At 53.3% G+C, this 26,951-nt stretch overlaps 11 protein-coding genes across 11 annotated transcripts; 7 read left to right on the top strand and 4 right to left on the bottom strand.

The window, feature by feature from the left end:
- Positions 1-1,475: 1,475 nt before the first annotated feature.
- Z517_06755 (uncharacterized protein) lies at positions 1,476-2,557 on the top strand (the record flags this gene model as incomplete). Its single annotated transcript, XM_013428494.1, has 3 exons — positions 1,476-1,714; positions 1,940-2,066; positions 2,186-2,557. 3 exons carry the CDS (start codon positions 1,476-1,478, stop codon positions 2,555-2,557), a joined length of 738 nt encoding a protein of 245 aa, XP_013283948.1.
- Positions 2,558-2,883: 326 nt separating this feature from the next.
- Positions 2,884-4,755, bottom strand: Z517_06754 (uncharacterized protein; the record flags this gene model as incomplete). The annotated part of the gene is made up of 1 exon (XM_013428493.1): positions 2,884-4,755. One exon carries the CDS (start codon positions 4,753-4,755, stop codon positions 2,884-2,886), a length of 1,872 nt encoding a protein of 623 aa, XP_013283947.1.
- An 855-nt stretch (positions 4,756-5,610) lies between these two features.
- Z517_06753 (uncharacterized protein) lies at positions 5,611-6,435 on the top strand (the record flags this gene model as incomplete). Its single annotated transcript, XM_013428492.1, has 3 exons — positions 5,611-5,728; positions 5,787-5,918; positions 5,972-6,435. The coding sequence occupies 3 exons, from the start codon at positions 5,611-5,613 to the stop codon at positions 6,433-6,435; spliced, it is 714 nt and encodes a 237-aa protein (XP_013283946.1).
- A 63-nt stretch (positions 6,436-6,498) lies between these two features.
- On the bottom strand, positions 6,499-8,676 carry Z517_06752 (uncharacterized protein; the record flags this gene model as incomplete). The annotated part of the gene is made up of 1 exon (XM_013428491.1): positions 6,499-8,676. The coding sequence occupies one exon, from the start codon at positions 8,674-8,676 to the stop codon at positions 6,499-6,501; it is 2,178 nt and encodes a 725-aa protein (XP_013283945.1).
- Positions 8,677-9,258: 582 nt separating this feature from the next.
- Positions 9,259-13,472, top strand: Z517_06751 (uncharacterized protein; the record flags this gene model as incomplete). The annotated part of the gene is made up of 2 exons (XM_013428490.1): positions 9,259-9,312; positions 9,369-13,472. The coding sequence occupies 2 exons, from the start codon at positions 9,259-9,261 to the stop codon at positions 13,470-13,472; spliced, it is 4,158 nt and encodes a 1,385-aa protein (XP_013283944.1).
- A 971-nt stretch (positions 13,473-14,443) lies between these two features.
- On the top strand, positions 14,444-16,228 carry Z517_06750 (uncharacterized protein; the record flags this gene model as incomplete). Its single annotated transcript, XM_013428489.1, has 1 exon — positions 14,444-16,228. The coding sequence occupies one exon, from the start codon at positions 14,444-14,446 to the stop codon at positions 16,226-16,228; it is 1,785 nt and encodes a 594-aa protein (XP_013283943.1).
- A 674-nt stretch (positions 16,229-16,902) lies between these two features.
- Z517_06749 (uncharacterized protein) lies at positions 16,903-17,979 on the top strand (the record flags this gene model as incomplete). The annotated part of the gene is made up of 1 exon (XM_013428488.1): positions 16,903-17,979. One exon carries the CDS (start codon positions 16,903-16,905, stop codon positions 17,977-17,979), a length of 1,077 nt encoding a protein of 358 aa, XP_013283942.1.
- Positions 17,980-18,814: 835 nt separating this feature from the next.
- Z517_06748 (uncharacterized protein) lies at positions 18,815-20,272 on the top strand (the record flags this gene model as incomplete). The annotated part of the gene is made up of 1 exon (XM_013428487.1): positions 18,815-20,272. One exon carries the CDS (start codon positions 18,815-18,817, stop codon positions 20,270-20,272), a length of 1,458 nt encoding a protein of 485 aa, XP_013283941.1.
- Positions 20,273-20,433: 161 nt separating this feature from the next.
- Positions 20,434-22,151, bottom strand: Z517_06747 (uncharacterized protein; the record flags this gene model as incomplete). The annotated part of the gene is made up of 3 exons (XM_013428486.1): positions 20,434-21,046; positions 21,229-21,507; positions 21,769-22,151. The coding sequence occupies 3 exons, from the start codon at positions 22,149-22,151 to the stop codon at positions 20,434-20,436; spliced, it is 1,275 nt and encodes a 424-aa protein (XP_013283940.1).
- Positions 22,152-22,819: 668 nt separating this feature from the next.
- Z517_06746 (E1-like protein-activating enzyme Gsa7p/Apg7p) lies at positions 22,820-25,054 on the top strand (the record flags this gene model as incomplete). Its single annotated transcript, XM_013428485.1, has 1 exon — positions 22,820-25,054. The coding sequence occupies one exon, from the start codon at positions 22,820-22,822 to the stop codon at positions 25,052-25,054; it is 2,235 nt and encodes a 744-aa protein (XP_013283939.1).
- Positions 25,055-25,333: 279 nt separating this feature from the next.
- Z517_06745 (uncharacterized protein) lies at positions 25,334-26,591 on the bottom strand (the record flags this gene model as incomplete). Its single annotated transcript, XM_013428484.1, has 4 exons — positions 25,334-25,573; positions 25,736-26,185; positions 26,297-26,446; positions 26,505-26,591. The coding sequence occupies 4 exons, from the start codon at positions 26,589-26,591 to the stop codon at positions 25,334-25,336; spliced, it is 927 nt and encodes a 308-aa protein (XP_013283938.1).
- Between the last annotated feature and the right edge of the window lie 360 nt (positions 26,592-26,951).

The raw sequence follows: 26,951 nt of genomic DNA, 5'->3' as shown, positions 1-26,951 counted from the left end.
CCCTTTCTTCCTGGCGGATACATAGTAACCCAGACATACACAACCTCCTACAAAAAATTGAGTGAGACACGGCTTCTGGGAGATAGATGGTGCGGCTCTTACGAGACCATCCTCCATCCTCCATGACGACTAACTCTGGTTGTCTCATCCTCCAGAATACGTGTCCGAAGCCATGTCAGAACTGGAGTTGGAGCGAGGTCCCATCTCGACAAATCTGGTGAGTGTACAAACCCTACTCGTGCACCGTACCTATAGGCATTTTTCCGGAGGAGTCCGCTATATTACATATAGCCGGCCGCCATTGCCCAACTCGTCGACACAGTGATGACTAGTCATGTATACAGATGGGGTGGACGGGGCCGTGAGACATACATGTGTGTCTTGCGTGAGCCTCACTAAAGCACCCTCTCTGAGTTTCTGGCGGGTCTGAACTGATGTGATGGTATAACGTTCATTCCAACATGTTCTGGAAATAGAGGCTTTCTCCCAGACAGCCTACAGTCGACTTGACTTTTGTTGAGAATGCATGATGCAGTGATGGAAACCCAGAGGAGCGGGCCACCATGTTTCTCTCTGCATACTCTTCTAGGTTCTGGGTCACATCTTATATCAACTGTCAGGTCGGTAGGAAGTGTCTGGACGATAACTGCGTTGGACTGCTGCGCCAGCTCTCACCTTGCACGTTCTGTGCTGCCCATATGTTCGGTATCGCAGCGATTCCATCCCAAATCGACAGAATCCAGGAGTTTCACTCAGTGCCCGAGGCTTGTAATGGATACGATGCTTGCTCGTACCTTCAGAATCTCACACTGGACGGCGATGGGGTTCTTACTGTCAGTCCATCGTCACAAAGTCGGGTGAGCCGTCAACATGCTTCTCTCAGACCTTTGACTTCCATGACTCTTTCTTGCCTCTGTGTCGTTGAGACATTTCTCCATAGGCAGGAATAGAGATTTAGTCTCTCAACGTGGAACTCGAGATATACACGAAGTCCTGGAAAAGTCCAGCTTGTCAGGGATACAAAGCACAGCATAAGGAAGGAAATGATGTACCACAGTATTTGTTCCAGTTGCCCATCGCGTAGAAACAACGTCATTTGAGGAGGAGAGTCAAACATCATTGGCAAAGGCATGGTAAATAAAGAAGGGAAAACTCTGTGACTCCATTGAACCGAAGGTGGGCAGCGTGGCAGGGGCATGCATACCTAGTACCTGCCTCATACTTTTTTCCCCTCCGAGGTGAGGCTGGATCATTGACTGTCTTCATCGGCGTCTACGAATCCCGGGTTTGAGGAAAAGACAAGGTCGGTAGAGGGTAACTCATCTCTATACCATACCGAGTACTTCGTCACCGTATACATCTCAACAAGTTCTTTTCTTTCAGATACCACCAAGCTGTACATTCAGGATTTCCTTTCTTGTCCTTCCTTCCTTGATAACTTTTCGTCTTTTCTCGTCTCGTCTTGCCTTATAACCATGTCCGACCACACCCCCACACCCGAGATCACGCTCTTCTTCCTGGGCGCCTCGCGCGCCATCCGCATTGCCTGGCTCCTCGAGGAACTTAACCTGCCGTACCACCTGGTGTCGTCGCCGCGGGCGTCCAATGGCCTCGCGCCCGACGAGTTCAAGAGCCAGATCCCGACGAGGATGGGCAAGAGTCCCGTGATCAGGGACGGCGATTTAGTGGTCCAGGAGAGCGCGGCGATTGTCGAGTGAGTTTGTCCCCCCCCCTCCAAACATTCCTCCTACTCTCCGATGTCAGTGGTCGGTGGCCGTATCAGACATACCAGAGGTAGGAAGGGAAGGAAGAAGGAGAAAGGACCAGAGCGGTCGTTAGACAATCCTGGCCTGACCTCTCGTATGGCCCGCCGCACGTGGAAAAGGAAGTACGGGCTACACAATGACTGACATTGGCCGGTGATTCGGTGTCATGGCAGATATCTCTGCGAAACATATGACCTTCAAGGCCGTCTCCTCCCGCCCCCGCAAGAGCGACGAGCGAGGGCAAAAGTGAGGGAATGGATGGCCGCCGCCGAGGGGACGTTTATGCTTCATGCCCTCGCGGTATGTATTTTGTTCTTTTCCCCCTCTCTCGTCCTTGGACCCTCAATTCTCCATAAAGAGTCGTCCCCGTCCACATCTCCCCATCCCCCAATACTGACTCCACGACTCGAACCGACCAGATCCTCTACACACGCTGGCGCCTCCCCAAGGCTGCCTCCACATACCTCGCAGAAATGGAACAGGGTCTCGCCCCAAACGTACACAACGACCTCAACTGGCTCGAATCCGAGTTGGCAGACGGGAGACGGTACCTGGTGAGGCGCGGCGAAGACGAAGGCGATAGCAGAGGCGTGGTGGCCCACCACGATAGCGACACCATCTCGGCCGCGGACATCATGATGGGTTTCAGCGTCGACTTCATCTTCGCCCGGGACTTGGGCACCCGGGGCGGCGCGGCGCACGACTGGCCCAATGTCCGGAGGTGGTTGCGCGGCATCAAGCAGCGGGAGGCGTATACCAAGGCGGTCAAGAAGACTGGCTATACTCTGTGAGGAGGTGAGTTCAAGGACGGGGACCGAGGGCTGGGGATTGGGAACGAGGTCATCACACCGACAAAGGACCTGAGACTCCCGCAAACAGATCCTCAGCAATGCCCAACTTTCCAACTCAATGTCATTGCAACGAACGAGGGTATCATAATCAACGTTGGGTGCCCGTTGTATCTGATGTGCCGCACGCAAAAGGCTGGCACTAAGACTATCTCTGTGCTCGTTTCCAACGCTGTTCAAGTTTCATACCATCATCACCATAACTGCATGTCAGCAGGTGTCTCGGCCTATTCCAAAACCTGGACAATCCGTCCGGGATCAATTCATACTCAAAAAGTCTCATTGACATCGTACCCTTCCTGGACGTTATTCAAGCCTGGCCCCGTCAAATTCCCGTGCAGGCCCATGCTCTGTCGCTTGGGCAGTTTCGCTGTCCCACCAATGCTGGCCCGTTTGGTCGGACTGGGAATGTTAGATCCCACATCACTAGTACGTGTTCGAGCAAAGGTCGCCCGCCTGGGCGTCGGGGTAATTCCATTCTCATTGTCCCCGCCAATAAAACTGTTCTCGCTCTCTTCGTCCATGGTGCCATCGTATCCGCTTCCATAATTACTGAGGCTGCTTTTTGGCCGAACTCGGTCTGTGGATGCATTGGGCGCGAAATTGGACCCTATACCACTACCCAGAGGCGCTCGGGGAAAGCCAGAGACACTCGCCCGGCTTCCTGGACGGCTGTGTGACGGCGCGAAAGAAGACCGTGCCGATGTGAGCCCACTCGTTCGTGAAGCTGGGCGAAGAGGGGGGGCGGCCATGTCGCCCCTGGTCGGAGAAGAAGGCCGCTGATTTAGTGACGGCCGACTGGTCTTTGGTTTAGGTATCGAAAATTCGGCTCTTGTGGGAGATTGTTGCTGATTTAACGAGGTTCGACTTGCTTTCGTCCTGGGAACCGATGGCGTCTCCTGCACCTTCTCCGCTAAAGAATCATTCCCGCTAATCGTACTGCCGCCCGTCCGTTTTCGACTGCGGACTGTGACAGATGCAGGGATATGATTATGATTACCGAGTGCAGAGCCACTTCGAGGTGAAGATCGGGGTGGAGTGCGTACAGGAGCCGGAAGTTTTGAACGAGCAGTTTGTACCCTTTCTTCCAATGTCGCGATTTTGCCGCGGAGATTTCTGAGATGGATGATAGATGCGGATTGAGGGAGCCCTGACGGCCGTTGCGGTACATTTCCGGGCCTCGACAAGCTCTGCCGAAACGATGACGAAGGTGCTGTCCTTGCCAATGCTGCTATTGAAGGGCCACGAGCATGACCGGCAGGTTTCGGGGCGGTAGATCCTGAAGTAGATGGGCGAGATGTCGGCAGAGACGGTCGTTTTCTGGGGATCCCTGGTGTTGCCAAAGGTTTGGCGATTTGACCCGACTTGTCCGAGATTGGAGGGGATGGAGGAGTTGGGGTGTCTGACAATCCAGAGGAGGAACCCGCCTTCGGTGGAGGGGTGTCGAAGGTAGGCGACGAAGCATTCGTTGTCGTCGGGGACAGTTCTGAGCGCGGAGAAGCAGACACTGCAACGGGCTGCAATGAGAGGTGCTGTTCCCGACGGGCTAGTTGGTCCACGGCCTTTTGCAGCTTCTCTTTGGTGATGTCGGTCTCGATCTTCAGGTCGGAGAGTTCGTCGCGCAGTCTTTGCGCTTCGATTCGCAGCGCTTCTCTTTCTTGTTCTCCGGAGCGGAGTTCTTCCTCCAGCATGACGCTCCGTTCAATAGTCTGATTGTATTTCTGTTCCAAATCTTCAAGGGAAGACTCTGTGTTTCTTTGCTTGCGCTCGTAGTCGTCATTGGCGACCTCGGTGTCGCGAAGGCGCAGATTTAGCTCCCGGTTGGTCTCTCGGAGTTCTCTAATCTCCTTTTGCAGTGTGTTTTGAACATTCGACGCTTCGGTCTTGGACTGCTTGTATTTGGTCTTCCATTCCTCAACCTCATACTGGAGATTGGCCGCTCTCTCTTTGAGTTGGCGCTCACGTTTCTCTGACGCATCGATGTCACGTTCAAGCTCCGCTTCCAGGTCTTTACTGGAGGCTTGGAAGTCTGCAAGCTCCGCTTCTAGCAGTTCGTATTGCGCTTTGTAGTATCTCAGTGACTCTTCCAAAGAGGAGCTCGGTCCAGGGGGTGACGAAGGGACCGTGTCTGTATGTGGCATCTTGGCCTTTGCTGGTGGGGTCGTTCGGCTGTCTGGTTATTGTCGCTTAGTGTCGTTGTGTTGGTTGACGGAATCGTTTATCGGAGGCTGCGCGATTCTGCCTGTCGAGGTGACTCTTCTGGATATTTGGTGGTGGCCTGTTGCTGGTTTCCGATTGATGCGACGCGGGTTTCGGGCGGTGAGGTTGGCTCGGTTCGGTTGTTGTCGTCGAGATATCTGTCGTTCGCGCAGATATCTAAGGGGCGTATCGTCGCTATTGCTGCTGCTGCTATGGTTAGTATTCACGGGGTGAGCCTGCGCTGGGCTGACGGTCCCTGCGAGGAGGCAGTGGAAGCGCCGTTTTTGTTGTATCAGAGTTGATAGAAGGGGCAGGCAAATAAACGCAGGCACGTCTAACGACAAACAACGGGTTACCGCGCACTAGGCGACACTAGGCCGGGGGGTTGGGAGATGCACTGGACACGCACTGGGCTGACGGGGCCCTGCACTGGCAACAGCCGACTGCCAAGGGGAGCCTATTCATGACCTCGTGCACAGAAATTCTCCGATTGAGTTTGTCTTCGGGTTCCTCTGTTTGTACATATTCTGGGTCCTTCCGGGTCTTCTTCTTCATGCCGAACGGGTCTAGCACTGCATGGACATCCACATCTAGGAAGAAGACTGCAGCCACCCAGCAGTCGTGGAAGTACAAGAACACAAAACACGTGATCACAAGAGGTGTGTCTTGGCAATTGCTCTTCCGCCCAATACCTCCACAAGGTTTTTCTCCTTTGTAGGGAATTCTATTCTTAATCCTCCTGTAGACTTGTCATTCTCTGACTGCTCCTGTTATTTGATACCACCGCCTCACTTCCAATGGTTCAAGAAGTCTCTCACCTGGACCAGGTCCAAGCAGACCCCTACCTGTACCCACACGATGCTTCCCTGTCGCCGGAAACGACCGCGCTGGTTATTATCGACATGCAGCGGGACTGTAGGCTTACTGCTTAGCAAGATGCTTGGACTGGTGCGCTGATATTCCTCCTCTGTAGTCTGTGAAGTGGGCGGGTACTTTGACTGTCAAGGATACGATGTGGCAGACGCCCGTGCCATCATCCCAGCCATTCAAGCCCTTCTTTCTACCGCACGAAAAGGCTCATTCCCGGTCTTCTTCACTCGAGAAGGTTTGAGGCTGACATCACGCGGTCATCAGAATGCTTTGCTGAGACTCCTGTAGGTCACAGGCCAGACCTCTCCACCTTGTCAAGTCGCGAACGATTTCGGTCTCGCAACAACCCTCGACATCTGGGTATTGGTGACAGCGGCCCATTGGGAAGATTCTTGATTCGTGGAGAAAAGGGTCACGACGTGATCTCCGAACTCAGACCGCTGCCCGAAGAGATCATTATCGATAAACCTGGGAGAGGCGCATTTGCTCATACGGATTTTGAGCATATCCTGCGGCTTCGTGGCATCAGGAACTTGATTCTGACGGGAGTAACCACAGATGTCTGTGTTTCCACCACCATGAGGGAAGCCAATGACCGCGGCTTTGACTGCCTCGTCCTAGAAGACGCCACAGCTGCAGCCACCCCCAAGTTGCATCAATTCGCATTAGATTCCGTCAAAATGGAGGGGGGTATCTTTGGCGCCGTAACTCAGTCTGGCAAAATAATCGATGCCATGGATACTTGGGCCTGATCACTAAGCCTACCACACGATTCCCCCAGTCCATTTGTTGACCTCTTTCAACACTCAGGGGCATCACATTTTCCTGAACGTATTCCCTGATGCACTTCTTCGATCTTGACCTCTCGATGTTTTTGTGATGCCGCCATTAGTACTGTTTGTACGTTTTGGCTTCTTGGTCGGATCAAAAGATATTACCTTGTCACCGACAGCCTCGCCAAAACCAGTTCTTCGTTTGGTCCGTTCGACTGGCCGGAAGCTTTCAGCTCGAGAGCCAAATGAGCGATCGTGTGATGTTCTTGCAGCATTGTTCGACTTAGAAGACGTGACGCGCATCTGAATTTGATCGCCCCTCTTCTTCTGTTTCTTGCCCGAGTGGCGTCTGTAATCGGCAGTCGATATTCGATCTGTTGTTTTGTATTTGGAGGGTCCATCATCTTCACCTGTCTGATCCTCATCACTCGACCCAGGAACTTCGTCGATCGCTTCCTCTTCGACAGCGGTCAAACCCTTTTCTCGGTCGCGATCCAATGCAGCCACCTTGGTGCTAGCGTTGAGTTGCTGAAACTCCCTGGAAGTCTCATCCACTGCGAAATCCTCATCTTGGAAGAGTTTGGCGAAACGTGAATCTGCAAGGAGACCCTTCTCCTCATCTTGAGCAGAGAGAACCTTGGTGGCCTGTGCAGCCGCAGCCTCATCGCCTCCTTGTGCCAATACCCTTTGAGCGCGACGTCGTTCATTCTTTTCCTCGCGTTCAAGTATTCGTTCCACCATCTTCCGGTTGACTTTGACACTGATTTTCTTCTTGCCACGGATTCTGCTCTCGCGTTCTTTGTCGATCTTCGCTTGAACCCGCTTCGCTCGCTCTTCTTCCCAGGTCGTCGGATTTGCAATCAGCTTGGCTTCCTCATACAATCCCTGAGCCACGAAGAAGCCATGCATGTATGGTCGGAGGAGATTCGTCTTGCCCACGAGGTGATCCAAGTTGAGCATGCGAAGTTGAGGCGGCGTGAGGAATTTGTAGTTGTCGTACACCTCCCCTATCTTTGACTTTGAGTACGCGTACGGATCATTTGGATCCTCGGTCATCTCCTCGACGACATTGTCCAGGAATGAACACCACTTTGGGGCCGGCCCAAGCTGTGGAATGAAGAATGCATGTTGTTGTCGACCTTCGTTGGCCGTCAGAAACATCCCACTATCTTTGCACCAAGCAACGCAGTTAATGTCCACCGCTGGCTCTACCGACGTCCAAGGTGTTCCGTCCCGCTCGTCCCAGAGCTTCAATATCCGTCGGTCTGCTGAGGCGACTTTAGGCTCTCCAATGGAATCTCGGGTCTTGACACCCTGCGTCAAGAACTGTATATACTGGATTGGGTAACCGTAACCTTGGTCCTTCTTCAAAGTCGGAAGTGAGGATCGTAGATCGTAGAGGTAGATGAGACCAGATGAAGTTCCAACAGCCATGCTGATGCCAGAACGATGGAAGTCGAGAGCTGTCACCTGCGGCCGCCCTTCAAAGTCGGCAGGCACACCAAGGGTAGCCACTCGAGCTCTAGATCGCGTATCCCAATACTCGACCGTGCCTAGTGATGTGCCAAATGCCAACAGGTTGTGGCTGCCTTCTGCGACTGCAGCGACGTTGACACTGCCAGCTCTGATGCCTCCTTGTAAAGCACCACCGCCTATTGAGTTCATGTCGTCACCTCCAACGTCCACCTCAAACTCATTCATGAATCTTCCCAGCTCAAGATTAATCCTGAACACTTCTCCCATTCCATTTGCATTCACCCCAACGGCTGGAACCAGCAATTCGGTGCTGCTCCGGTCATACGCAAGGTCACGACCGTACCGCGGTATTCGTAGCGAATCATGACATCCACCAGGTGTATGAAACTCCAGGGAGCGGTCCTCTTGCAGATGAACAGATTTGGAATAATCGGAGGATAGGAAGATGAATGTCTTGTTCAAGGTATTGGTATGTCTTGCCCACGAAAGCGCAAGGTTGGGTAGGTAATGAGTATGGATTTGTGGCTTATATGTCCCCGTGCTCATGACCCATTCGCCATCTTCGCTGACCCGCACGCACTGACTGGCTTCCTCGAATTCAAAGTCTTGTAGCAGCTCGACGCGGTTGGCATATTCGGGGTCCTTTTTTCGCTTCTGCTGTTGCGAAAGCCCTTCCGGGAGGCTGCGAGAGGTCGACGAGCCAGACACCGTATAGACTGGAACGGTGCTGTTGGTTAGTCTCATGCTGGGCTCGTAGGAGAAGCGAGTTTCGCATGTCAATCCCAAACCATAGGTAACGCAGACATGTCAACCTGCTTCTTGTTAGTTGATTAACTGCTAAATGGCAAAACTGGGGCGTCACTTTCATACCTGGTGGCACTTCAACTTTTTTTTTTGGTCGGCTTGAAATCTCCAAGAAGCGGGTCACGCGAAATGCACGCCAAGATTTTGGGGCTGTCACGTGCTCAGAGATCGAAGTCTTCTGGTGCTGGTCCTTTGACGACGAACCTCTTATCCCGTGTTACAGTAGAGCTGGTCTCTTCCACTCCTTCCGTATCTTGCTGTCTCACTTTGGAAAAGGGAGCGTTATCCTACGTAAACCTGTGAGATCCAGCCTTTGAAGTCTATCGGCTCCGACCTCAGGTCATCTTACCAAGTCAGCCGACACACCGTGGCAATATCGCCCTCATAGCCTCGAGGGTTTTTTGACCGAGCAACCATTTCGCATGCTGGAAGACACTCGTGCAATGCACCTAAAACTCGAACAACTTGTATTGTCTTGCTGTTCCCGACGAGCAGCCCTTATCCCACCCAACGGTTGACGACATGAATACCACGTTGGAGTTCCCAAGTAACTGTTCCACCAATGTTTATACTCTTGTGAGTCGCGGAAAATATAACGGGTCTCATACCCAGTGAAACTAATAGCTGTCAAGAACGATTTTGGCGAGATAGCCTATATTGTTTGCACGGTGGCAACTCCGCCGACGCAGGACCCGTCCCAAATTGTCAGTAGTGTAGAGAATACTCTTGCTCGACTCCGAAGGACTGAGCGTCAGTTTCGAGAAGCATCCATTCTTGCTGCGCTAGATGTCGAAGCTCGTCAACTCTTCACCTTCTACAAGAAGGTGGACATTACTGCTCCGAAAGACCAAAAAACCCTACTGTTGAAGTTTGGTTACGTTCTGCGGAGCAATACTTGTACGATCGCCTACAAGACCGCTGCCCGCCTTCCAGACCTGCTGAAACCAGAGCACTCTCGGCTCTACCGACTGTTTCTTACTGCGATTGTGTCCAGCATCAAGTTTGTCCCCAATGGCGAGACTGATATTCAGCCATTGGGTGCCAATTTGTATCTAGTCGAGCAGTCCCCGTCGGTTGCTGATGTTCGTCAACTCGACAGGGTCAAGAAATGGCTCCTCTATCGTATCGATCTACAGGTGGTCTCAAGTGGCCATATCATACTGACAATCGCAAAAGATGGCGCATTCTCCTTCTTGCGTGTTCCGGACTGTGCTCCCACGCTAAACTGGAATGATCACACACAGTCCGAAGCAACGGCCATATACCTCGCACCCATTGCGCGAATTGCACGATCAACGCGATCAAAAATCCTCGCTCATAAAAGGTTTGCTGGCACGCCTGGCAACGCGGCCAATGACGAGACACCGCTTTCTGATGCGCGAAGAGAGATCTGGAGAGAGGTGCTACCGACTTGGCTCAAGGAACAAATGAACACCAGTATCGATGCAATGGAAGCTGACTGGATTGAGATCGAAGTACCTGTAGAGGAGGTCGATCACGTGTACAACGAAAATCAGCAAGATAATCCAAGTCCCGAGAGTATTAAGTGCGACTCGGTTACTTGGAAAACAATCTTTTGGCCCGTAGACCTTTGTTTTGTCTTTGCCGTCGAAGAGTCTGTCACGCCAAAGGAACCTCAAGGGAACCATGATCCAATGCAATTTGTGTGGGATTGGATTCTTGGTACAGGTGGCAATGCATCAAAGCTTGAAGCCGACCCGCAAAAGGTGGTTGACGAGGACGATGAGCCACTGTTTGCTGATGAGGGTGCATTTGACGATCCAGTGCATTTCCATCCGTTTGGACCTCCGGCCTTCGGGGCAGGCCAAACAATATATCCGACTCCGCCTGATGTTGGAATGACACATCCAACGCCGGGCTTCTCATCCTTTGATGGGATGTCTATGACTCCAGCAAATCTCCCTCGCAGTACTGCTGAACGGCCTCTTCCGCAGGACCAGGACATGCCAGATTTCGAGGACGAACCAACAACAGGCGGGCTGCAGACATATTATGATGAAGATTTGTTCGAGGAGCACCCGGATGACAATCTCGGCGCAGAAGCCAATGGCGACGAGCCTAATTGGGATTTCTTCGATGGTCCAGGGATAGATCCTACTTCTGCACGCTCTGCAAGTCACGGACGCCTCGAAGAGACAGCGGTGAGTGGCGAGACTCAGCCAGGCACCGAAGCCCACGGTCGAATAGCTGGTCAAAATGACGCTTCTCAAGGTCCATCTGTTGTGGAGGGCAATAGCACGGGCTCTGATATCGCGCCTAAACTACCCGCAAATACCAAGTTGCAGCAATCCCAAGAGCAGATGGAAGAGCCGACCAGTATTCTCCAGTTGCAAAATAAGCAGACACCACAACCTTCGTCAAAACAAGGTCCTCCTTTGTGGCAGCCCGAGGCAGCCAGAGAACCCAGAATTGGTGCTGAGCGTGGACGTCGTTCAAGTCTGTACGATGATCCATATTCACTGCTGTCCGTGTCAACACATGACAGTAGATACGGCGCGGGCGGGGATTATTGGTTCGATCCAACGCCGATCCTTTCTAATATGGAGGGCTATCCAAAGCCGAGCCCGGTCTTTCGGAGACCTGCATCAAGTTCATCAGACAGTGACAGTTTGATGACTAGTTCCAGCAATTCGGCAAACCCTGTGTCCAGGCAAAGTACAGCGCATGTGCCATTCAGACAATGGACAGAGTATCAACCTCCGTCCCCAAACGCTGCCAGTCGCCAGCCCGAGGTCGCCAAGTTGACGCTCTACCAGGACGTGCAACAGATACTAGGATCTTTGAGGCCTGGCTTGATAGAACCTCCCGCGCCATCCGACTTCCAGCTGGATACCCTCGAACCTCGCAAAATTCCTCCCGTATCCCCACAGACGCTCCTGCAAATCGCTCACGTTTTGGTTGAGCAGATGTCTCAGACAACCCTACTACCTCATGGAGAGTATTCGAGGGAGACACACCGTCCGCCTCGTGATCACATGGATGTAAGTGTTGATTTGAGCGGCATCAACACCTCTGCAACACCCTCGAATGTGTTTCAACTTACCAGCCTCAAAGCCGAACAAAACAATGGCAGAGTTCAGGGCAAGGTGGTAAGAATCCTGCCGGACCAGATACGTGCTCGTCGTATGGAGCGACCACTTACGGCCACTATCTCTATTCTGAATTTCTGGGATTCGCTGAATCTTCAACCTGAAAATGGACCAAAAGACGTGACTGTCTTTTGCATCCATCCGAATCAAAGTAATGTGGCGGAGGGATGTCTCAATCTGCTGCAGCGGCTCGCCGAAACTTACACTTCTTGTTCTCTGGGATCGCATACGATCGGCCGACTCTCTGGTCTCACTGATACTGGACTGGTATCATGGGGTTCGAATGACACGGGTGAGCATAACCTCCTTCAAACATGCCATTTCGTCGGTAAAGCTCTTGCAACTACTTCCGACGTGAAGGGTACTGTGCTTGTCTGTGTGATTGGCAGAAATCAGAGCGTGAATTCGTACCTGGAGGCCTGTATTGCCTTCTTCAGTCTCTTCGAATCATTCAGAGAGGCGCGAACGGACAACCATGGAGTGTCCGACATAGCTTTACAAGTCATTCCCAAAGAATTTGTCGCCAGTGCGGAATCATTGGTGATCCCTCCCCAAACAGCCTACATACGCCTGGCCATTGAGATTTACAACCGCATTCCACCGTCAGAACCTCCGGTGTCTCCAGCCGCTTGCAGCTCAGCCGTTGTGCTGTCGAAAACGGAAACTTCGGTGCATTTACAACTGACGCCAACATACTGCTCTCCTCTAGAGAAGCATGGACCATGTCTACATCTCGCATACTCCGTCAGTCAAGACAATAGATGGCTTACTGCGGCGTGGACAGACGAGACAGGGCATGTTGCACTTAGTATGTCATATTGTCTTCGCATTCGACACTCAGGGAAGAACAGGTCCCGCCATGGCATATTCCGAGAGATGTGGGATATTTCGCAAGACCTCATGAGCAAAATGCGGGGGCCATGGCGACTAGTGGTCGTAAGGCACGGATACTATGAGCAAACAGAGCTTCTCGACTGGCATCAGCTCTTCGAAAATTCCCCATCATCACAGAAACGATGTCTGCTAGTACTTCTGTCCGTCCAACTGGACCCAGATTTAGAGATCTTCCCGCCATCCACCCAAGGGAAAGGTACACAGATGGGGACACAGAATCTCTATGGGACACCTGCGTCAACGCCGCAGGGCAGTATGACGTCTCCCGAACAAACTGTACCAGCGACTCCAACGCCTGGTGGCAGTTCCTTTATGAATGCTCCGACACCTTCCGACCCTGGGTTCGATCCGAATAACGAGAGTGATCTTGTATTGGTGGATCCCTCTGAGGAAAGCTGGGGCGTCATTCTTCCATACGGAATTAACCAGACGAGGAGCCTCATCGAACTTCGACCGTCACAACTTACGGGTTACCTCATGAAACGTAAGGGTACCAAGGGAGAGGATGGGTACAACATGCTTGAGTTCAGCCTAGTCACCTCGTCGACCCGCATATCGGACGCATCGAGCGAGGCTCCACCAGACGAGTTACTTGAAGATTTGATCAAGCAGTATCGAGGCCTCGTGACTCTGGGCGCTACTCGAGGCTGCGTGGATCCAAACAGCGAATGCCTCCCTTGGCACATTGCGACGGCGATCAGAGGAGCCCAGCTTCTAGGGCAGGTCATGTAGTTCGCCTTGGTCTCTCCAAGTGGGTCGATGTGCCGACTTCGGAGCAGAGTGGAAGGCAATATTACTCGATACTACTCACAGAAATACTACGCTATGTGTCAAACCCTGCACAGGTACTATTGTTTTGTTGGCCAAGTGGTCCGCACCACAAGTCGGGCCTGGCTGGGCACTGGATATAACTACCTTGTACGTCCTTGCAACACATCGACCTTCCCAGCCACCACTACTCGCTACTCAGTTCTGCAAAGTTGATTTGACAAACAGTGGGACAATTGTCAGACCTGCTTGCCTGCTTACCGGGGCAAGAGGATCCGGCATCTGATTAGATCCTTGGATCACCGATTAGATTCTGGGTTTTTGCATGGCAAGGTCTAGCCGACTACTCCAAGAGGCACATCACCCACCCCCCGCGAAAGCGACAAGCTGGTATATCCCTGTTCGCCAACAAGACCAAATGAAATCACCCTCTCGGCTCTGTACTTGGCAACCCTGGCACCCTAGACAAGAGCTGATAGCCCGTCTCGCCCGTCCTAAAATGCCGCTTTTCCCGCCCCGCTTCGAAAATTTTTATCTGATGATCAGATTAGATGATGTTACTTCGTCCAATGGCTTTTCCATAGCGGCCATAGCGTCGACTTCGACCCCCACCCATTGCCTCACAGATCAAAGATCAAGGCTCCTGCACGAAAAATGTCCCGATATGACATTTTGTGTCTCCAGTGTCCCCTAGCTGGAGATCACTAATGGTGCTCGACTTATTATTGCCAAGGGGGGTGGAAAACTTTGAAGTTCACCTCCAACGTAACTCCAGTCGGTGTCGCCGTGTGACGCCCTCGCCTCATGTCTCAAGTACAACTATAACTAGACAAGCAGTTCCGTCTTCCCCTCCTGCGGTTTTTGGTATTGGATGGTATCCTTGACTGTGGACGCGTTGACAGAAGCCTCAGCAGGATCACAGTCTCTTTTTCATCATGTCGTTCTCGGACGAGTCTCACCCCAAGGCTAAGGACATGCCGTCCGGCCCTAAACTTGCCGAAGATAGTGTGCCCCATTCGGCCGTTGAACAGCCTCGTCGACGCAGTTCTATCGTTGAGGCAGAGAAGTCGCCTGGTGTGGCGAGGATCGAGGCCATCAATCAAGTCCTCACCCGGACCGATCGTGTATTCCTCTTCATTGGCGTCTTTCTCATTGCCTACGCCTATGGACTGGATGGCATTACTCGGTATACATACCAGACCACTGCTACAGCATCGATGGGCCATCATTCCCTGCTGGCCACAATCAACACGCTTCGTGCCGTCATCGCCGCCGCTGCCCAGCCGACCGCTGCCAAAATTGCCGATGTCTTCGGCCGTCTGGAGCTCGTCTTCGTCAGCGTGGTCTTCTACGTTCTGGGATCTATCATTGAAGCCTGTGCGACCAACGTCGACGCTTTCGCCGGAGGCTCTGTTCTCTATCAGATCGGCTACACTTGCGTCATCTTGTTGGTGGAGGTGATTATTGCCGACATCACCTCCCTGCGAGCACGATTGTTCTTCAGTTACATTCCCGCACTGCCATTCGTCATCAACACTTGGGTGAGCGGCAACATCACTCAATCTGTGCTGGGTGCGACCACGTGGAAATGGGGCATTGGCATGTGGTGCATCATCTATCCCGTGTGTGCGCTGCCGCTCATGATCTCTCTCTGGTTGGTTAGTCGGCGTGCCCGCAAAGCAGGAGTATTGGAAAAATACAAAACGCCCTACGAAATGCTGGGCGCGAGGAGACTGGTGGTGGAGCTCTTTTGGACGCTCGACGTCGTTGGGATCATCTTGTTGATCGCCGTCTTCGCTCTCATTCTTGTTCCTTTGACCATTGCGGGAGGCTCGACTTCTGCATGGGGGACCGCCCGTGTCATTGCGCCTCTTGTCATTGGAATTCTCTGTGTCCCGGTTTTTATCGTGTGGGAACTCAGAGCACCTCGACCACTTGTGCCCTTCCACCTCCTGAAAGATCGCGGCGTCTGGGGTGCGCTAGGGATTGCATGCACCTTGAATTTTGCCTGGTACATGCAAGCCGACTATCTCTATACGGTCCTGATCGTCGCCTTTGATTTCAGCATCATGGGTGCCACGCGTATCACCTCCTTGTACAGCTTTACATCTGTCATCGCCGGCTTCCTCCTGGGTATGGTGGTCTACAAGGTCAGACGCCTGAAGTGGTTCATCGTGGCTGGAACCTGTCTATTCATGGTTGCGTTTGGGCTTCTGATTCACTACCGCGGGTCTCCCAACTCCTCCGGGCAGTCGGGTGTCATTGGTGCACAGGTCCTCCTAGGATTTGCCGGAGGTTTGTTCCCGTACCCAGCCCAGGCCTCGATCCAGGCCGCAACCAAGCACGAACATGTTGCCGTCATCACTGGCCTGTACCTGGCCACCTATAACATCGGATCCGCTTTGGGAGGTGCGATCTCGGGGACCATCTGGACCAACGTGCTTCCAGGTGCGCTCGAAGAGAGATTGGCGCCACTTGGCAACTCGACCCTTGCAGCTTTGACGTACGCCGACCCCTTCTCGATTGAAATCGAATACCCCATCGGCACACCGGTGCGGACAGCCATCATCGACGCATATCAGCACTCACAGAGGTTGCTCTGCATCACAGGTATCTGCCTCTGCACGCTTCTGATCGGGTTTGCACTCTGTCTCCGCGATCCTAAACTGGGCGATGAACAGAGTTTGCCCGACGCGGAAGAGAAGGAGTATGTTCGTTGAAAGAGGAAGAAGACTGTCACTCATTTGGCTCCTGGATCTTGGGAGTAAGGTGAAGTGAACCCACTGGGAAACAACCGTTAGGGAGTCCTCTGGCCTACCAAGCTAACAACGTCCACAAGCTCTAAGCTCTAAGCTATATCTTCTATGTACACTGTCATATTTTTGTAATAAAAACCTTATTGCACAAATCACCTACTTTACTACCTCGTACTGTTCTAACACGGACCTTGACTGTGATTGTCAACGGACAGGGCCAGTATTGGTCACCCCGACATTGCGCAAACTATATTCCACCCACCCACCGGGGCGGGTGGAGATCAAAGGCTCTATTCCGCTCCGCTCAGCGCAGGGACGAGGAACCACGAACTATATCCCATGTTCACATAGTCACATATTCACGTTTTTTTGAGGGGTTTCTGGATTCTATTGGCTAACCAGGCCTTGATGCCTTGAGGACGATTAGGACCTTGCGCACAAGTCACAAGTCACTATGTCGTCTTTCCTATGTGTGAGGACTTCCTGGCACGCCTATGGGGATATATATGAGACCAGAGACCATGGTCGTCCACCAAGTCCTTCAGATGACAAGACAATACTTACCGTCAGCTTCCTTTTCCTCTCCGAACAGCGAATCCACCTTGAACAGAATAGACTCACACACCTCCAGTAACATCATGGCCATCAGACCTCTCCTCGTCATGAGTCTCCACGCCATGGCCACAATCACAGCGGTGGCGCACCCGGTCGATACCATCAAGTCTGTCAGGGCAAGGGCGATTGCCGCAGGGCCGTCGATCGACATGTTCAAGCCAGACAACGACGGGGCCAAGAACATTGCCGGTGTGGTGGGTGATGTGACGGGTGTCATCACCGGCATTCCCATGGGCACTGGTGCCGGTGCCGAAGCTGCGGGTGCCATGCCTGGCGATATGTATGGCACACCCGCCGACGCGTACGACCTCCCTGAAGATGCATACGATGCATACGGCTACCCTGAAGATGTATACGATGAATACGGCTATCCTGAAGACGTGTACGACCTCCCTGCCGACGCATACGACCTGCCGGCGGATGCGTACGACCTACCTGACGGCGACGTTTATTCCACTCCCACCAATTACGACGAGGAACCCTCGAGGACGTCTCCGCAATATTCCAAAATGACCATCGGATGTAGGGCGAAAGGGTGTGACAGTGTGGTCAAGGTCTACGACCTCGCCATGCCGGTGCCGACGCACAGCTGTCCCCGGGATGCGCTCGCCGCCCTGGCCAAATGGCGGCTGTTCTGTGACAGACCTCCCAAGGTCTTCAACAATCTGATTCAGACGGAACCCAATTGCTGGAGCCGCGCACCTTCCATCGACCGGTGCTGCGGCGAATGGGTCGACCTCGACGATCCGAAATACAAAGACTATCCGTCACGGTACATACCGATGGAGAAGGGCTTTGCAGACGACACGTACGTGGCGTCCTGGATACCCGAGATGGGGGACCATGGGGACCGCCGCATCATCAAGCCAGGCTGGCACGAGTACAACGTGAAGACGGACAAGTGTCAGTTCTGGCGACCCGAGGACGAACTCGAGTTTGCGTACTTTATCAACACGCTGCCAAACTATGGGATTTGGGATGTGGATGAGACGGGCAAGATCTGGGGCCAAACCGCATGGAATGCCGAGGGCGTGTCTCCGGGGTCGCTGATACCGGGCTCTGACAGCGAAATGGATCTATCCAAGGCCGTGGGAGGTTGATTGTTGGGAGATGTTTGTAGTCATTGTGAGTTTTGGATGTCTTGGGCATTTGAGCAAGCGAGTTGTATATCCGGTTGGGCGGGTTGGAGTAATACTGAGACGGGGGGTGCTTCGTTATTACCTGTATTCTATCTATTTCCCATGTCAAAGCAGGTCTAGATCTGTATGTACAAAAATCCTTGGATGAGATTCACATACTCGGTACACCATCGCTACGCAGTGATTTGTGGTTTGTGTAACCGTCGCGGTGAATCTGTACATACATCAAATTGTTGATCCATGACGTCGCGTTGATGGTTGTGGCGTCACCACGCGTCGATGGGGCGTGAAACTGGGTAGAAAGTCAAAAGTCAAAGTAAAAGTGAAGCGGAGGTTGAAAGCGAGCGAAAGCGAAGGTGAAAAGCTGCTGCAACAAAAAGGAATCTTCAGATGCGCTTCACACCCGGTTTCATTCTGCCCCAATTGATCGGATCGGCTTGTTGGAACTACTCTGGTGCTTTTCTCACTGACGCTTCTCAAAACACCTCATTTCATAATAGCCGTTGAGCTCGGAAGCTGCGCCTCACCGGCCCTCAGCTCCCATCTCCCATCTCCCATTCACCAGCTTTCAGCTGCTCAGATCTCCGCTCTAAAGCTTTCAGCTCTCGGCGCACCCTGAAAGCGCAGATGCCAACCCTCCCTTAACCCCTGAACTGCATTCAGTACTTGCAACCCGAAGCATTCTATTTTGTCTGCGTTAGCATTGCATCCAGTGCACTTATTCCCAACCATCGTTGTTCTAACTGTCATGGCAGTATCGTAGTACCATACTCCTCCTCCCGATTATTGCTTCGTTATGGCTGCTCCTCCACTGCCCACGAGGGCCAGAACTGCTAATGATTCCGATGATGACGTCGTGACCGAGGGAGATCCTTCAAGCACCGCCGGCCTGTTGGTCGAGCGGTTGCAGGCCTGGAAACACATGTGTGGCTATCTTGAGAACTACATCTCTGCGGTTGCAAAGGAGCAGGCCGGTCGGGCCAAAGAACAAGAGAAAGTCTTGAAGACACTGTCGACTCCTCTCCGTGAGGCCCATCACTTCGATCCCGCGTTGGGCGGCGTCGCTGGTTTGTTTGAGAACTTGCGGGCCAACACCCAGGGGCAAATCAATCTGCACACCGAGACCTCCAAGAACCTCACGGGATCAGTGCTCCCCATCCTCGAACGTTTGCACGCCGAGATCAAGAACAAGCACAAAGAAATCTCCAACGGCACGGGGAAAGGGACCAAGGCTGTTGAGTCGGCGCGCTCTCATTCACAAAAGCACATTGAGCTGCTGGGCCAACAGGCTGCGCATTTCGACTCCTCTGGGGGCAGGGTGTCTGCACAACATGACCCTTACGTGGTCAGGCGAGGAACTCTGTACCGACTCAACAAACAGTTGCTGGAAGAGAACAACAACAGACAAGATCTGATTGCGGTCCAGAACTCCTTTGCCAAGTTTGAGACGTACGTCGTGCAGACGGTGCAGACTGCGCTGAACCAGTTCAACCAATTTATGAGCGGCCAGGCAGACCGACAAAAGGCCATGTTTGGCGACATTGCCTCCACCGCAAGCAATATCCCGCTGGACTTCGAATGGAATGGCTTCACCAAACGAAACCAGCACATCCTGGTCAACCCGAATGCCCCACCGAGGACGATGGATGCTGTGTCGTTTCCCAACGACAACCATCGTTCTACCAAGCCGCTCATCGAAGGCACCCTAGAGCGCAAATCTCGTGGAATGGGTGCTCTCAAAGGCTACAGCAGTGGTCACTATGCTGTCACTCCAGCCGGTTATCTGCACGAGTACAAAGACAATGATAACTTTCAGAAAGACCCCAGTCCCGAGCACTCGTTGTACCTCCCGGACTGCATCATCGGGGCTGTGGACGGGCAGAAGTTTACGATCAAGGGGAAAGATTCTTCGGGTAGTAAATTGGGACAGAAGATGGCCATTACGTCAGATTTCCAGTTCAAAGCGCTCACCAACTCGGACGCGCAGCAATGGCACACAATCATTGCCAGTTTCGCCAATTCATCCAACAGCCTACCCACGAGCCCGACAGAGTCCCGCAATATTACCCCCATCACCACTAGGATGGAAGAGAACCAGACGCAGGGCGTGATCAGCGGACCAACAAGTGCATCAACACCCAAGACTGCGCAGCCAACGAGTGCCACTTCGGCCGCCACACCGTCTTCGGCTGGCGCCTTCAATCCCGGGCTCGGTTCAAACTCGTTGGAAGACAGGAAAACTGCGGGAAAGTAGGGTGATTGTTGTGATTGCCCTGAGGTGAACGTAGGGGTTCTCATCTTTGTTCAAGCCCTGTTGAGTCGGTAATAATTTGATACCCACCAGTGTTAATTCCTTGCTGAAATAATATATATATTTACACACTGTTCACTTTTTGCTAGCGGCAGGTGGCTCATTCATGACCTTTTACCATTCAAGATGACCATTTCTTTTCCTTTTCCTCCTTCACTCCCAAGAGACTCATCGACCAACCCGTCTATTTTTATCCCGTCAAGGTCAAAGCCCACGAGACCGCTCCTCTTGGGGATGAACTGCCTGAGCAAGACGCCGGCGTCGCGCAAAACCTTGCGGGATGCGTCATCCATGTTGTAGCTCTGGGAGTAGACGACCTCCTTGACGCCGACCTGGGCGATCTTGACGGAGCAGGTCAGACACGGGCACGTGTCGCAGTAGAGGACGGCGCCGTCGCGGATGCGCTCGCGGCCGGCCTCGAGCAGCGCGTTCTCCTCGGCGTGCAGGCACAGGCACGTGTTGAGGGCGACGCCGCCGGCGTTGCCGGATCCGTTGCACCGCGCGCACCCGCCCTCATTGCAATTCACTAACCCCCGAGGCGTGCCGTTGTACCCCGTGCTGATGATCCGGGCGTTGTGCACCAGCACGCACCCGACCCGCCGTTTCATGCAGTTGCTCCGGTGCGCGGCCAGCGAGGCCAGCGTCATAAAGTACGCGTCCCATGTCGGGCGGAGACGGAGGGGCGATGCGAGATCGAGCGTGGAGAGGAATGCGTGGCTGTGGGTTTCCCCGAGAGATAGAGAGAGGGTAATTTTAGTTTTGGTTTTTAACCGCTTGAGTTCTTGGGATTTGGTTCTTGGTGTTTGGGTTATGGAGGTGCGGGAAATGGGAGATCCAGTCAATCTAGGGAGACGGCCATATCACGGAGGGAGATATGCAGGAGGAGGAGAACTACTTACTAGGTCGAGATACTCGGAAAGGAGTTGAGAATAGACAAGTGCGCGTGTGACAGCAGAGGGAGAAGCGCTGTCTTGGCTGGTGAATGGTTTGGAGGTTGATCGTCGTTCTCATCAACCGCATCAGACGTCGTCCTCGTGGATGCTGAGGCGTGCGAGTCGCGAGAATCGACATCACTGAAAGAAACCAAGTCTGGCTGGGCACGAGACCCGTACAGCTTGAGGTCATTGTAGAAGATAAAGTCCGCCAGGGACATTGGTGGCAGTTTGCGTTTTTGACACCTGTTATACATGGCACGTACAGAATAGGATTAGTTAGGCCCTCGTTCTGCCGTCACATTCGTTTTATGTTCTCTGATAAATGAGGAAAAAGAGAAGGTCGAAACGGGGAAAAAAGAAAATAGGGGCTCTATCCAACTGTTTTTGCTGGAAAATGAACAGAACACCGAATCCAGAACGAAAGCAGTCTGGGCTGTCCAAAGCAAACACCCAGAAAGATACTCGGAAATGACAGAAAGCATCGATCAGAAATCACAAACATACCGCTCGTTGAACCGCTCAAACCTCGTCCCCAAGGGCGCATCCACGTTCAGCAGCATGAAGAAAGGCCGCCTCAGCAGGATCTCCAGCGTCGTTTCATCGTAGATGTCCGTCAGGACCCAGTGCTCGCGCCATCTCCTGGTGACAAAGTCCAGGAGGGACTCGACGTCCGGAAAAGAGAGGCCCCGCGTGCCGACTTGGTCGGTGACGCTGGGCAGGAGACGGAGGTAGTCTGGCGAGAGATCGTGCGATGTGGGTGTCGACGGTGATGGTTGGAATTGCTGTGGCGTGGGGAGATGCAGGCGAAGGAACCCGTGATGTTGGACCAGATACTCGGCCGTGGTGTGTTTCCCAGAGCAAATGGCGCCGCAGATGCCGACCAGCATTGTTGTGCTATCGTGAGAAGAAGGGAGTTTTGGGACGAGGCTGTGTGACTCGACTTGATACCTCGATGGATTTCTCTGTTTTCCCCTAGTCGCTGGGCTGCGTTGAATAAGTCGCTGCTGACTTCTCTCCTGGGCGGGATCTCCAGGCGACTCTTTTCAACCCCTGAACTGGTGGAAGATTTGTGCAGCTAACTCTTGATGCTATTATTGCGGTTGTCTTTCTATATTGAGAACGCGTAAAGTGGTCAAGGCCCCGCGACGCGTCCGAATGACCAGGTCTCAGTCTAACCCAAAGAAAAGCCCTCGGCATAAAGCAGCAGCAGATGACCAACCCCCGGGCATGAATTCCGGCCCCCAGCTTGTATGGCTCCTCGCAACCTCCTTCACACATGGCTTGCCCCAGCCACTCCGCTCCACCACCACCGCCACGACGACACCACATGGTCCTGCCTAGATGATCTGATGATCCCAACCAGGCTGACCTCGACCAAGTTTCCGACATTTCATCATCCTTACATTCGAATTGTTGCCGGTCAGAGCTTTGTTCTCCCACACAAGCACAGTCTTATCACTCTGGCATATCGAGTTTATGTTCTTGTATGCTAAAGGGGGAAAACCAAAGCAACCTTCGTCGACTTCATTAGGGGCCTCGCACACAGGTCAGAACAATGCAGTACGTTCCTTTCGCCTCCGACATCGAGATACCTTTCTACGCCTCCTTAGCGTCGCACAAGATCAACCATGACAAGCTCGACGACTCGGCCCGCAAACTGTTGGGTCTCTATGAGATCCGTCCCACAGACAATAAGGAGCATTCCTGCCGCATGCAAATACATGCCAATGCGCTGACGAGCGACGATGTACCTGCCGGCTTCTACCGCGCAGAGGGTATGATCAAGAACGTCAACACGATCGAAGAGTACCGCAACATCGATAAGCTGGCCATGATTCAACGGGCCGGCAAGACCATCTGGGATGCCATCAACGACGGCACCATCTACTCGTGCCCCAGTCTTCTCGCCTCCTTCCTGGTCCTCAGTTTCGCAGATCTCAAAAAGTACAAATTCAACTACTGGTTCGCGTTTCCCGCTCTCGTCATGGATCCGCCCTGGGTACCCGTGGCCGCTAGTGGAAGCCTCGCAAGTTCAGAGACCGGTATCCCGTACAGGAAATTGACCTCCATTGAGAGCACAAACCTGGTCGATCATGTCCAGACCTGGAAGTACGGCGTGGACTCGAGACAGCATGGATTTTTCCTGGTCAAAAAGGCACGGGATGCTCCGCTAGAGCTTACTTCTAACATTCCCGGCGACGACGACTTTGGGCCTACTTCTCCACAGTCACCTCTTACCCCAACCGCAAGTCTCGGATACACATGGCAAGTGGCATCGCTATCGAGTTATGACACCGGCTTCTTCGACGGCGCAGACCCCGAAGACTGTTTTGTCGGGTTTGTCGATCCGTCCAACTACACCGAGCCGGGTCCTGTGGCGCCAGGATGGATGCTACGAAACCTCCTAGTCCTGGTCCGGCAACGGTGGAAACTCGACAAAGTACAAATCCTTTGCTACCGGGAAACGCAAATGCGACGGGACGCCGCGCGGAGTGTCATCCTTAACATGGAGATATCCAGACAGCCGTCGAAAACCAACAGCGGAGGAAACGCAGCCCAACCCCCAGATTATTCACAGACCATGCCCAAAGTCGTAGGCTGGGAACGAAATGCTCTGAACAAACTCACTGGCCGCGTGGCCGACCTCACTGAATACATGGACCCGACCAAACTCGCCGATTCATCCGTTGACCTCAACCTGAAACTGATGAAATGGCGCATCTCGCCTAACCTGAACCTCGAAAAGATCAAGGAGACCAAATGTCTCCTGCTCGGCGCCGGCACGCTCGGGTCATACGTCTCGAGAAATCTGATGGGATGGGGAGTCAGACATATCACGTTCGTGGACAACGGGACCGTCTCGTTTTCGAATCCTGTGAGACAGCCGTTGTTCACGTTTCAGGACTGTCTCGATGGAGGGAAGCAGAAAGCCACTGCTGCAGCGGAGGCGCTCAAGACAGTATACCCTGGCGTCCAGTCCTCGGGCCACGTGTTGAGCGTGCCTATGGCAGGACACCCGATCACGGACCCCGAGAAGACCAAAGCGGAATACGACACGTTGAAGAAGCTAGTGGATGAACACGATGCAATCTTCCTGTTGATGGATACACGAGAGTCGCGATGGTTGCCAACCGTCATGGGGAAGGCAAAGGGAAAGATCGTTATGAACGCCGCATTGGGCTTCGACACGTATGTGGTCATGAGACACGGTGTCCAGGCGGTTCCTACCCTGCCCGGCACGCAGAGAGAGGCCGCGCAGAAAGAGAACAAGGGCCAAGCGGAACTAGGCTGCTATTTCTGCAACGACGTCGTCGCGCCGGCGGACTCCATGAAGGACCTGACGCTGGACCAGCAGTGCACGGTGACGCGGCCGGGCATCGCCGCCATGGCCTCGGCCCTGCTAGTCGAGCTCTTCGTCTCCATCGTCCAGCATCCACGCGGGCCCGCCGCGCCAGCTTCACTCTCCACCGACCGCGGCCGGGGCGACGACCCCCATCCCCTCGGCATCGTCCCGCACCAGATCCGCGGCTTCCTGGCTACCTTCTCTAGCATGACCATCACGGGCACGGCGTACACGCACTGCAGCGCCTGTTCCGACAAGATCCTCGACGCGTACGACGCCGACGGCTGGGCCTTTGTCCAGAGGGCCCTCAACGAGAAGGGCTACGTCGAAGAGCTCAGCGGCCTGAAGGAGGTGCAGAGGCTGGCTGAGGAAGCGGCCAAGGATATCGAGTTCAGCGACGAAGAAGGCGTCGAGGGCGCCGAGGATGAAGAGGGGGAATTGATTTGAGCGACACGACCGTACCGAGCAAGTAACAGTGGCTAGCTACCTAGCCTTGGCCACTCATGCCTTGTGTCGGAGATTTTGTAAGAGGGAAGATGGTAAGCAGCCTTCCATCACCTCACCGCTTCTATAGATATATAGTGCCGATCAGCATTCCTGGGTTTTCGACCTTTTGTACTCCCTTCCCTCTCTTTCCCGCAGTATCTTCTCTCTTTTACCCCCTTCATAGGAAGATACAAAACAAGTCCTAGATATCATTCCCTACCAAGTGGGAGAGTCTATGCTTCACGGCTCGGCAAACACCGCGTCCCGATCAACCTTTGCCAACCGCCTGATGCCCACGAAATACGCCTCGCGGGATTCACTCCGCGAGCTCTCGGGTTTCTCGCGATGGACCTTGTGGAACATGGCCTTGAGGCTCTTCTCCAGCGCCTTGTCTTCGACGCCCTGGTAGAATTTGCACACGAAATGTCCGCCGACTTTGAGCGTGTCGTAGCTGAATCGCAGGGCGGCTCTGCAGAGATCCTACTCGTTTCCCAGAAAAGAAGTCAGTGGAATTGTTGGTGTGTCTGGGAATTTCGCGGAGAGTCATCATGATAACGTCGTGAGGGTTTGCAGAAGAGAACCAAAGGAAAAGGGAAAGGGCAAAAGTAGGTGACTCGAGCAGCCTCAGACAGACACACGTACCATACTTCCGGCATGATCGCGAAAGGCATTTCCACTCGTGTTCATCAACCTGCGATAAGGGTTACTGATGCTCTTCTTGTAAAGCCCTTCAAGCGGGTCCCAGGGTTCACACATGTCGCTCAACACCACGTCGACCGACTTGTCCAGATGTTGTCGATCTTGCTCTTCTTCCTCCAGCGTCTTCTCGTGGCTCTCGCGCTCGAGGTAGCCAGTTGCCTCATCCTCGAGCACCGCTTGGTCTAGTCCGCCATCTGAAGTTGCGGACGAGCCTAGCGTGAGTGGTTGCCGTAGACGGCCCCGGTCGGGGTTTCGCAAAAAGGACTTTATCTCGGCTTGAATGTCTGGGGACAGAAAGTCGCCTTGGATTGTCGACACACCCTTTGGCGGCTGGACGGGAAGGAGATCAACACCTAGCACTCGTCCCCGAGGCTTTGTCAGGTCAATGGCGACCTATGCCAAAGGCAGACATGTGTCAGCATTCGGCCCTCAACTCATCTAGCCCGAGTCCCTGCAGGTGTCGACCCGCAACCTCTCCGTTCGCATGTGTGGTTCTCTTCTTACCTGACTCCAACTCCCCGGCGCAAACCCCAGATCCACCACAGTCATGCCAGGCTTGAAAAGCCTGTATCGCTCATTGATCTGTAACAGCTTGAAAGCCGCCCGACTCTTCAATCCTTGGACTTTTGCGGCGCGAGCAAACTGGTCCCCTCGCTGCCGATCAGTCCAGCGCCGCGTGCTCGAGGAAGCGAAGCGTGCTCCTTTCGTGAACGTCGAGGGTGAGAAGCGTAAAGGTGACGTGGAAGGAGATGATGTACGACCAACAGGCAATGAGATAGAGTTTGGCGAGGGGAGACATGGTGTCGGACGTAGGTTCAGGGCAAGAGGACTGATAGACGGACACTTGAACGTCGTGAGTGCGGTAGCCGAAGAGCGAATAATGCATGGATTACATGATTGCATAGCACGCTCTAGCGAGGCCGTCGAGCACTCGACAAGAGAAAAAAAAGGGGGGGGGGTCAAGTATATCACAAAAACGAAATGAGTTGCAAGGAAATAATTTGGTATCTGGTAGAGCACCAGCTTGGGGAAGTACACTTTTGCTCCGCAATTCAGATGTCATCGATCCCTAAAGCAGCGCCAGGCTTCATTCTCAGATAGGAAATGCCGACTGCTGCTAGATACTCCGAGTTATCGAGTTGTATCGACCACAGAATTT

Source organism: Fonsecaea pedrosoi, assembly GCF_000835455.1.
Source record: "Fonsecaea pedrosoi CBS 271.37 unplaced genomic scaffold supercont1.4, whole genome shotgun sequence".
Lineage (NCBI taxonomy): Eukaryota > Fungi > Ascomycota > Eurotiomycetes > Chaetothyriales > Herpotrichiellaceae > Fonsecaea > Fonsecaea pedrosoi.
This window is presented reverse-complemented; position numbering and strand designations above follow the sequence as displayed.